This window comes from Hydra viridissima, unplaced genomic scaffold (assembly GCF_058129835.1).
Source record: "Hydra viridissima isolate aposymbiotic clone 2 unplaced genomic scaffold, HvirCarnegie_v1 scaffold_9, whole genome shotgun sequence".
Lineage (NCBI taxonomy): Eukaryota > Metazoa > Cnidaria > Hydrozoa > Anthoathecata > Hydridae > Hydra > Hydra viridissima.
Window position 1 is genome coordinate 2,325,481 of NW_028324308.1, and position 12,442 is coordinate 2,337,922.

Consider the following 12,442-nt stretch of genomic DNA (forward strand, 5'->3'; position numbering starts at 1 on the left):
ATAAAAGATATTAAAAGCTACATAACTAAATTTAATCATTATTAGTGAATATAGTGTGCTTTAGTAGCATTAAGACAATAAAAAAAATTTCAAAAAATATTTGTATTTTGGCCACAAGTTTACAAATGAAAAAAAAACGTTCCAACTAGCCCCGGCCCTATAAAGCTTAATGTAACGTCAGTTTTTTTTAAATGAAGAAATATCATTTTAGTAGTATAAAAATCAAAAACTTAAATATTAATTTAAAGTCAAAATAAATCATTCATTTTTAGAATAATTTATCATTATTAAAGCTTTAACATGTAAAAAATATTTCACTAAGGCTTTGTTTTGTTAAACGGGCATAGGTGAATGCATCGGACATCTTTGAATGCTAATGCTTTTAGATTTTGCTTATGTTTCCTTAATTCTCTTAAAATATGACTTCAAAATACCAACTTATGTTGAAAGAATTTGTTTGGTGCTTCTTGTGCGAAATTTTAGGTATCTTTTAAAAATAAACTTTTAGGAACTTTTCGTTTGAGTTTTGAAACCTGTAAATAGGTATGAATAAAAGTGATGTACGAAAAATAAAAATAAAAAAAAAAATTAATTAAATTACATTTTGTCTTAAGCATAGTTAAATATTTTAGCATAAAAAGGCCATTTTGTTTGCATACCATATTACTTATGCTTCTTTAATTTTTGTTTTAGTACTCAATTTTTTGTTAAAATGTTTCTTTTTTTTACATTTCAAAAATTTTAGGTTGAAACGTTTTGTCCGTTATAAAATAGAAAAAAGACAGTAGCGTCGTTTGTATCGTAGCTGCATCTTAGACAACCAAATTCTTATTCTTTCAAACTTGTAAACGTGGTTTTTTCTTTCTTTATTTTTATGAATATTAAGGGGTTAGTTTTGAGTTTTTATTTTTACGAAAATGTTTTTTTAGATTTAAATATTGTATTTTAATCTTATCAAAATATTGTTTTTCTTCGTTACATTTATTTATGCCGGTAATATTCAACTAATACGGAATAAATATATCGATGGCTCCGCGCAAAATCGGACTATCTGCAATCTCCGCGGAAAACAAATTTGGCATATCTGCAATCTCCGCCAAAAACAAATTTGGCATATCTGCAATCTCCGCGTAAAACAAAATTGGACTATCTGCATTTTTGCCAGATACATTTTTGGACTATCTGCGTTTTTCGGGTGCATAAATTTTTGGTTGTGTTTCTTTAAATATTTGAGGTTTTTTATAAAATTCTACAATTTTTTAAATAATAGCGATTATTTAAACATTTATTAATAGCGATTATTTAAACACAAAACCTTGATCATAACTTGATTAAGTTTGTGAGTAATCAAGTAGTTTTAATTAAGATAAATATGTTAAAAATAACTTATGTTATTGTTAATAATTATATAGCATATGTAACAAAACATTGTTATGTTACATACTAATTGCTAAATTCATCATACATACTTTGTCAATTTTATTTAGCCTTGTTGTTGTGACTAATAAGTTTAGATCAAATTAAATTCTTGTTATGTTATGTTGCAATGTTGCTAAGTGGTCTTTATACACAAGATCTGCATATAAATATATACAGGATGTCTGCGAAATCAGGGAAATGCCAGGGAATTCGGATATCTTCAAAAAAATCAGGGGATTATCAGAGAAATTAGGTTAAATTTTAAAAAAATCAGGAAAGATGAGTCTTTATCAAACTTATATAACTTAAATAAGTTGTATATAGTTCACGTAATCTAAAAGTTTATTTGGCAGATAGTTTTATGAACTTCTCTTGATATATTTAATGTGGGTTGTATTATTGTTTATATTTTTGCAGTTGAAGAGCATTTTTCTAAACGATAAATAGGTAAATATCAGGGAAAAGCTAGGGAAATCCAACTTATAATATTGGCAGACACCCTGTGTATATATATATATATATATATATATATATATATATATATATATATATATATATATATATATATATATATATATATATATATATATATATATATAAACGATGTTAGTGTATTCTATAAATAGAGTGTTCAATGGTCTTAAAGAGCAGAGCAGTAATAAATTAGTAAAAACACTTATCTAATTTTTTCTTCCACAACTTGTTTCACCATCAATAAGTAATCAGGAAAGTTAACAAATTAATCATTAGTCAACATGTTATATATTAACCTTATATATTGATAAACTTATCTTTCACCATCACTAGGTTCATCAGACTTCCTGATGAACCTACTGATGGTAAAACAAGCTGTCAAAGAAAAAATTAGATAAGTATTTTTGCTAATTTATATATATATATATATATAATATATATATATATATATATATATATATATATATATATATATATATATATACACATATCACAATAATTTTGTGTATATATAAATATATGTATGTATATATATATACTATATGTGTATATATAAATATATGTATGTATATATATATATACATACATATATTTATATATACACATATATATATACACACACGCATTTATAAATATATATATATATATATATATATATATTGTAACCTAGATCGTAACTAACAAAATTATTGTTATTAACCTATTTTTGTTCATTAAGCAATCAAACTATGTGGAGTTTTCTTTGTTGTCTACTTAAAACCATTCTTTTTTGGAGATGCCACTTAACTGAACACAAACTAGTTAAAAACTCATGCATGAGTATTAAACATTATGGTTTCCAACTTTTCTTAAACTTGGTTTATCAATAATTAGGATCAAAATCAAACTGAACCTAAGGTTCAGTTGGATTTGAGCTCTAAACCATTAAACATTGGTTTAATCAGATGTCACCTCAACTGCAGTGATGATCAAACAATTTTGGTCCAATTATATTTGATAATTTTTACATATCCAAGACTTTGGGATGTAATGATATATAAAAAAGGGTTTTAATTTTTTTACTATGATAGTAATAACTATGATACAATCAAAAATAGCTGTATTTTTTCTATAAAAGAATAATTACAAAATAACAAAAAACTGCTGTTTTAAATAAACATATCCTTAACTTGCACATTGATCTGAATATCAGGCTTTTATTACTTTTACAGTATACCCAATATAATAAATTATCACATTTGTAATAGACAATATTAATTACTTGAATTTAAATTATAGTCACATTTAGGTAACTTTTAATTTTAGAAATTATAATTTAACAACAAACACAACTTATCTAAAAACATCTATAATTTTGTAGTCCTTACATATTTTTAAGATCTAACAAATTTTATTTGACGATAGCAATAATACACTTGAATTAATTAATTTTGTAAGCTAAACAAACCAACTTGTTATTTTCACATTTAACCAAAACATGACTGACTGCTATATGCTATATAGTATACCTATATAATATAGATAACACAGTAACACTACTTTTTTTTTTTCTGTTGAAAATAGACAAACTTGAAAAACACCAAACAATGTTTCGAATAAGCCTCGTAAAACTGTAAAACGTTTTCTTAATCCAGCAGCATTTTAATTTCAAATTAAATTTGAATACATAAAATTGGTTTTGCGATCAGCTACACTTTGATCAATTCATGATGTGTATACGCTTACTAAGTTCAGACTTGAGATACTTAGCAGCTAAAATGATGTTCTAGAAATATTGTAAATTTTTCATTTGCATTAACATACCATATGTCATATAACTATTTAAAATAATTACTTCTAAACAAAATCAAATGTGGCAAGTGAAACTTTGTGTTAAAACTTAAACAGATTTATATCTCAGGAATAGATGGAAAATAATGCAATTACTGTCTTCTTATTAACAACTTATTTCATGAGATCTGCCATTTGTAGTGAAATCACATTTTGACAAGGCGCATAATTTCATGCAATAAAAACTTTGAACGCCCGGAGAATGCAGATAGTTCAAAAATAAAGCTGGCGGAAAATGCAGATAGTCCAATTTTGTTTTACGCGGAGATTGCAGATATGCCAATTTTGTTTTTGGCGGAGATTGCAGATAGTCCGATTTTGCGCGGAGCCATCGATATATCTAGTATTAATTCGGGAATCTATAAATAAAACTATAACTAATTTTTAACTAATTAAAAATAATTTAGAATAATTGCTCAGTTAAATATTGAAAATTTAACTGAACAATTTTTCTACAAATAATTCTAAACATGTAATAAACATAATCTGTAACTAATAAGCTTAAAGTTTAAATAAAATAATTAATAAACTTCAACTAATATGAAATCTTCAACTAAGAAGAAATAAAACAATGCAAAACTTTTAATAAATATAGAACGGTTTGGCTATAACTATTATCGAAAGTTAAAGTAAATATTTTGGATCGTATGTTCATGCAACCGCATTTACATATAAAAGCATTCTTTGAAACGTGAAATGGAGTTGCTGTCACATCATTACAAGTTTCTTTTTTATTATTTTTTGTTTTTTCTTTCAAAAAAAAAAAAACCGTTTGAGTTTTGTAAAAAAAATATTAGAAAGTTAATGCATATTTATGTGCTTTATTGTAGATAAATACTTATAACCATGATTTAATACTTATTAAGTCACTAATATAAATTGGCTGAGCTAAACTTATATGTGAAGAGTAAGTAATAACTATTATATATGATAATTTAGTTTTTATATAATAACTAACTTATTAAATATAACAGCATATATACTACCGTCCATAATTATTTGAATGGTCGTACTTTTCGATATAAGATGTCAAATTTTTACTTATTAATGGGAGAGAAACTGAAAAAAAGGACAACCTGATTTATATGTTATCCTCCAATTTCTTAGGCTTACAGAAAAGTTAATATAAAGTTCCATTAGATTTGTTTATAATTTACTAGCCGGGGTATTCCATGAGAAAGTGGGACAGGCATGTAACCCACCATTTCAGATTCTCTTCATACTTTGTGAAAATGATCACTAACATCACATAGATTACCTTGTAAAATTTCAGCATTGTAATCAAAATGGTTTTTGAGATATCGTTATTTCAAAATCACCTATTTTGGAGGATTTTTTTCATTTGGCGGCCATCTTGATTTTCGTGTTGTTTTTGTTTTGCATGTTATTGTAAAACCATACATGTGATCAAACTGAAATTGTGCACCTTAATAGTTTTGATGATGAGGAATCAGAATATAATGTTTACTTTATATAAAAACAATGGGAACAAAGTAAAAATAAGAATTGTATTTCACCTATAGTCTATCTGGGAAAATTTAATTGACAAAGAAAAGAGGTCTGTTAACCAAGGTAGCCCTTTTTTTTTGTCATTTTTTTTTTGCTGTTATCAAAATACATGTTTTAAAGAATGCTTTTGCAAAAAATTGGATGTGGGTTTTATGTGGATTTGTTATAAAAATGTAGGAAAATTATGTGAAAAAATGGTTGAAAGTATTGTGGGTATGTGTTGGTTACTCCTTTTTCTTAATCAAATCAGAAAACTTATACAAAAGAAAAGTTGGTAAAATTTATTTCACCTATTCCTATTAAAACTATATTCACCTATTTTTATTCAAATCATCAAATGTTTGCTTCCTTTTAGATACTACTGACATACTTAGTCAGTTAGTTTTTTACTAAATCAAATAAAATAATGAACATTTAAACTGAAAGACTTAGGATTAGTCAGATCATTAGTCATCTGAGTAGCTGTTGTTTTTTTCCCCTAGTTAATTGTTAAATTACAAATAAGCCTTTCAATAAAAGTTACAAAACATATGCAATATATAAAAATGTTAATGATAATGAGACTGTGTATCAGTCAGTGTTATTTTGTGTTTACTTCTAGTATACTAATAAAAAGTAGTATCTAAAATGAGCAAGGACTTATGTACAGTTGGTATTTTATCAAATGATCAATGCCATAAAATGGTATACACTAAATCAACTGGATTGACAGATATTTCAAGTTATTCAGAGAGAGATAGAAATTTATTATTATGGCGATCTGGGTTATCAATATTGAATGTTAATTTTAAAATCTGTTTTCATCATGAACAACTTTTACTTAACAGATTTGCTAATTTCCAAAAGAATTGCTTTGACCCATTTAAGAGGCATAAAACCAATATAAAAGGTAAAATCATTTGTTTTTAAATAGTTATGCAACTACTTTTTACAAAGAGTACATAAACTATGCTTTTAAATATATTAACAATTTTTCAGTTTCTTTTTCTCAGTTCCTAAATCATACTTCTTACTTTTGTAGACCATTTTTACTCTTAATGATTATAGGTGGTTTGAGAGAAATCAATATTCAACTGGCAAAAGATATGTGTTCAATTGGTGTGGTAACAACACCTGGTTTTAAAATGTGTCCTTCCTGTCGAAAAGAAGTGGTACAAAAAATAGATGATTGGTCTGCATTACAGGATCACAATGGTGAAGATGACTCTCTGGAACAAAATTTTTTTAATGAAGAGATCGAAGTTTCACAAGAAAAAGAACTTATAAACAGCAGTTTTGATATTTTAGATGTATTACCAGTAAATTTCATGGGATCCCACAACATGCAAAGATTTCCCTAGGCAAAAGAAAATTAATGCAAGCTAATGAAGTCATGTCAAAAAAGCTATCAGTAATCCTCAATGTTAATGAAGCAGACCTGAGAAGTGAAGTTACTGAAGTGCCCCAATGTTGAATACTAAAAGAAAGCCGATGATCTAGATAAGTTAATATTTTCAATGCAAGAAAAACTAAAAATTGCAAACAGAAGGGAAATGATTCAGGTTTTGACTTTGATTCCTGATTCATGGCCTTTAAATAAAGCAGCTGAAGTATTTAACACATAAAAGTCAACAATAATTAAAGCAAGGAAACTTAAAGCTGAAAAGGGGATATTAGCACTTCCAGAAAAAACTAATATTGTTAGAATTAACCCAGATGTCATAGGTACAGTGTAAAGCCTTTACTGCAATGATCAGTTCAGTCGGCAATTGCCAGGTAAAAAGGATTTTGTAAGAACATCTAAAAATAAACATGTATCAAAACGATTACTTCTTTGCAATATTAAAGAATTATATGCTGAATTTAAAATAAAAAACCCTCAGCCCAAAAAAGGATTTTCCAAATTCGCTCAGTTGAAGCCAAAATGGTGTATCTACGCTGGGCAAAAAGGAACCCATGCTGTATGCGTCTGTACGGTACACCAGAACCTTAAGCTTATGCTTAGTGCAGTTAAACTGGAGAAAAGTTACCATGAGTTTATGGAGAAAATTGTTTGTAGTAGAGAGTCAAGGGAATGCATGGTCCATCGATGCAATAGTTGCCCTGGAATTCAGAATATTATCAATTATGTAACCTCAAAGTTATTACAAAATGAAAAACAACTTGAAGAGAATGACGAAGTTTATGAAGATAAAATAATTGAGTTTAAACAGTGGACTACAACAGATAGAGCAGAACTTTTAAGTTACACATCTACAGTTGGTGAATTCATAGAAGGTCTTTGTGAGAAGCTTGATAATATAACATCCCACTCTTATATTGCAAAAGCACAAGGTAAATACTTAAATAAATTAAAGTCATCGATACCCCCAAATTAAATTATTGTTTTGGTTGATTTTGCAGAAAACTTTAAATTTGTCATACAAGACGAAATCCAAAATTACCACTGGAACCAACAACAATGCACACTGCACCCTGTAGTTATTTATACAAAACAAGATAAGGGTGCTACTGAAAGTCAACCAACATCTTTATGTATTATATCTGATGACTTAGCACATGATGTTGGATTTGTTTATTGTGTTATGAAAAGAACTGTCACATTTGTACAAGAAATGTTCCCCAATACAAAAAAAATCCACTATTTTTCTGACGGTTGTGCTGGCCAGTACAAAAATTGAAAGCATTTCTTAAATTTATGTTATGCTAAAGATTTTGAGATGCAATGTGAATGGAATTTCTTTGCGACATCACATGGAAAGTCACCATGTGATGGCATTGGTGGGACAGTTAAAAGACTTGTTTCCAATGCAAGTCTTCAACTTCCAACTGGCTTACAAATTCAGAATGCTGATGAAATGTTCAATTTTTCTAAAGACAACATACCTGGCATCTACTTTACTTTTTTAAAGGCTGAAGATATTTGCTCAGTTCGTAAATCTTTGACTCCCCGATTCAATAATGCAAAGACTTTACCTGGTACAAGAAGTTTCCATCAATTTATTCCACAGGATGCAACAAGCATATGTGTCAAAAGAGTCTCTGAGCAGGAGGAATTCAATTTAACATTCAACCTTACAAGCTCAATACAATATCTCCAAGAAATTAGAGCAGGAAAATATTATATCTGCAAATACGATATGCTTAAGTGGGTCGGTTTGGTATTAGAAGTTGATGAAAACAATGAAGATGCCCTTGTAAAATTCATGCATCCTCATTTACCCAACAATTTTTTCAATTGGCCTAGCAGAGATGATTGTTGTTGGGTACCTAAACCTCATATCCTAATTATGCTAAAAACACTGTCATTTTCAACAACAGGCCACAGATACCAGATAGACACAGAAGATTTGCTTAAGGTCCATTCCTTAATTTAACTCAGCCATAGTAGTAGTAGACTAATGATAACGGATAAGATTCAAGAATTTCTAAAGAAGTATTTATCTAAAAACCAAACGTAATTTATTACTCAACTCTGTTTGATTATTTATAAAAAAACTCAAAAAACCCACCTCTTATTTTTTCAACAAAAGACTTATTAAAATATGTATTTAAAAAAAAAGTAAAAAAAGTTGATAAAATTATAATGCTACCTTGCTTCCCAGGCCGCCCTTCTTGGTCAATTAAATTTTCCCAGATAGACTATAGGTGAAATACAATTCTTATTTTTACTTTTTTCCCATTGCTTTTATATAAAGTAAACATTATATTCTGATTCCTCATCATCAAAACTATTAAGGTGCACAATTTAGTTTGATCACATGTATGGTTTTACAATAACATGCAAAACAAAAACAACACGAAAATCAAGATGGCCGCCAAATGAAAAAAATCCTCCAAAATAGGTGATTTTGAAATAACGATATCTCAAAAACCATTTTGATTACAGTGCTGAAATTTTACAAGGTAATCTATGTGATGTTAGTGATCATTTTCACAAAGTATGAAGAAAATCTGAGATGGTGGGTTACAGGACTAGAATATTTGTCCCACTTTCTCATGGAATATCCCAGCCTTTTAATCAACCTTAGCGGCGACAACCTCCATACATATTGTGAGGAGGGAAAACTAAAATAAAAACGACGATCGATAGAAAAACATACACAAGATGATTCAGCAACTCTTCACATAAATAAGTGATAAAGCGTTAGAAGAAAAGTTAAATACAACTGTGGAAAAACGTAAATACGAAGACGCGTAAATGGTAAAGCGATAATAAGAAAAGCTAAAAGCAACGATCGGAAAAGACACATACAAGATGACTCGTCCACTATTCACATAAATAAATGATAAAGTAAAAAGAATTAAGTTAAAAACAACAACTGAGAAAAGACGTAAACGTGGAGACTCGTAAACGATAAAGCGACAATTAGAAAAGTTAAAAACAACGATCAGAAAAGACTTATACACGATGATTCACCGATCTATCACGTAAGTAGACGATAAAACGGAAAGAAGAAAAGTTAAAAACAACTGAGAAAAGACGTAAACACGAAGACTCATAAACCTGCCATATAAATAAATGAAAAGATATCGCAACAGGAAAACAAGCAAAAACTATAAAAGCTCAAAAAAGAAAGAATCTGACGGTTAACTGGAGTTAAGTGGAGTTAACTAGAGTTAACTGGAGTTAAGTGGAGGAAGAGTTAAGAGAAGAAGAATTAGAGTTTTTAAGTGAAGTTTTTGGGAGAAGAGAAAGAGTTTTTGAAGAAGAGATTTAAAAGAGAATTTTAAGAGAAAGAGTTTTAAAAAAAAAAGATTTAAAAGATTTTTATGAGAAAAGAGTTATAAGAGATTTAAAGAGGATTTTAAAGAAGAAAAAGAATTTTGTGGTAAGAAGAGTGTTTTGATGAATAAACAGTTTAATAAGCAGTTGAATAAAAGAAGAAAAGAAGATTTTAATATTGATTGTTGGAGAATAACCAGAAGATTTAATTAAAGAAGAGATATTTGTAATAAAAGAAGATATAAAAGAAAGAGGAGTAATTGAAATAAAAAGTATTGAACACTGCAAGAAGCGTAAGAGAATATTATTTGTATTATATAAAAGTTATAAGAGTAAGAGTGCTACCATTACACATTAAAAGAACATTTGTTGAGTTTTATTATATTATAGAATATACTGAGGACGGCGATTATAAGTTTAGCCCTTTTAGATTAAACCTTGCCCATTCCTAACCAAACTATTCCCAAACCTAGCCCTTTCCTAACCAAGTACTTCCCAGACCACTAACCTCGTTCCCAACCTCCATATACCTAATCCAAACATAACAGAAAACCCAAACTTCCCCTTCCCCTTCCCCTTTACTGCAAAACACAATAAACATAATAATAATAATAATAAAAATAAAAAAAAAAAAAACGCCACCCTCACAATATTCTTGGCGTTCTTCTTGACGGCTCATCCAATTTGTTAAGCTCAATATTTTATGCCACTAACTAAGCAGTTTTTTCCACATCTTATGCATCATTAGCGCATATGTTTTTGACATCAATTTTATTTCTTCCCATAAAAATCCGATAGGAGAGAGAGCTTGTGATTGGGGTAGCTAAATCATTCCGTTCAATATTTGATCGCTCTCAAACTCAGTCAAATAACTTACACAACTTTTAAAAAAGTATGTTTTGGATTTAAGCATAAAGTTATTTTCTTACAAAAAAACAAAATGACTTCCAAAACAGCCCAACACCTTACACTATATCCAACATGTTTTAAAGATAATACGCACTAATTTATCATACATTTAACGATTTTTTTCCAGGCAAACAATCTTGTCTTGAAATTAATGATTTAAAACTTTAACACGTCGGTCCACGTTTCCAGTCATTGATGGTCCGTATTTTAAGTAGTTTTGCCCTCTTTAGCATTTTAACTATTATTATAAGTTTTTTCAAAGCATTTTAATCGAAACACTTTTAAGTTTTCTTACAGTGCATAAATAAACATAAATAATAAGTAAATAAAAAATTGCATTTTCTAAAAAAGTTGATCTCATTTAAATAACAATGAGCGGTAACGTATAGTATAACTTTATATATAATGACATATTTATAATAACATATATATATCATAAAAGCATATATAATAACAAGTTATTATAAATGCTGCGTAATAAGAATATGTAATAACTCCAACACATGCTGCAGCTGTAGCGCATTGGTTCTGACTAACAACCAAAAGGTCAGAAGTTCGACTTCAGCACATTAAATATACGAGTTATGATATGTTAAAGTCAATTTTAACTTTATCTAAATTTTGAATTTTATCATAACTCGTATGTTAAACTAAGGGTAAAGATAAAACAGGTTGAGTTATCTCTACCTTATATATTGAATGGTTTAGAGATAACTAGCATTAAAGTGCATTAACTCAAAAAAATGAAATATGAAAGAGTTACGCCGTAAGTTTTATGATTACGCTATATAAAAAATAAGAAAGAAAGTACAACATAAAAAATTTATGGAACTTAAAAGCTTTTGACACTATGGAATGTTTAATTTCTGAATAATATCGGGAGGTTAAGCTCTTTATTTTTTGACGCAGCGGTGGAGTTGTGGTTAGATTACTTGCTTTAGAACTAGAGGTTTGTAGTTTGAAGCCGGCTCTGGACATCTGACCATATAAGTATCATGCTATTCTGCTACGCTCTGTGATGTAACCTTAAGGAGTTTCCTGAGCACCAAAACAACTTAAAAGAGGGTTCTAACTATTAATAAACGTGTGGTCTATAATTAAAATTGAATAAATTTGTTATAACAAATGCAGAAAAGTTAAGTAATACCCAATATAGAACGTTTACTTTATTTCTAAAATAGAACGGTTAAGTTATATTAATATTGAATCCTTAAGCAATAAATGGCATTGAACGTATAAATTAATATAGGACTTCTTTTTTATAAATTAAATGGAGTAAGTAAGCTAGATCAATTACGGAAACTCAAAACAATCTATAACACTAGCTGATCTGATCTAATGAGTTGTTTATTTCAATATTTTTACGTAAAATAATTCATTTTAAAATTGCTTTAAGAGCAATAAAACTAAAACCTTTTATAGTGCAGTTATTATGCGCAATATTTAAAGCAAAATGTTTGTTACAGTAATTATAGTATAGCATTTTTATCATAGGGGAGAGTTGCATTAATTGAAACAATTAAGGAATAAATATTTTTAACCAAAGATGATTTAACTATAAAAAAGAGTTGATTTTTACAAACAGACAACCCTACT

General features: G+C 28.3%; 1 protein-coding gene and 1 pseudogene across 2 annotated transcripts in view; both read left to right on the forward strand.

Annotated features, from left to right (window-relative positions):
• Positions 1-978, forward strand: part of LOC149883569 (alpha-1,6-mannosylglycoprotein 6-beta-N-acetylglucosaminyltransferase A-like) — a 29,796-nt gene extending 28,818 nt beyond the window's left edge. For both annotated transcript variants that reach the window (XM_090097894.1, XM_090097895.1), the window contains one exon: positions 746-978. In XM_090097894.1, coding sequence (XP_089954020.1) covers positions 746-769 — 24 coding nt within the window. In that variant the 3' untranslated portion in view covers positions 770-978. The remainder of the gene's footprint in view (positions 1-745) is intronic.
• Positions 979-5,859: 4,881 nt separating this feature from the next.
• LOC149883573 (uncharacterized) lies at positions 5,860-8,614 on the forward strand (annotated as a pseudogene).
• Positions 8,615-12,442: the final 3,828 nt, after the last annotated feature.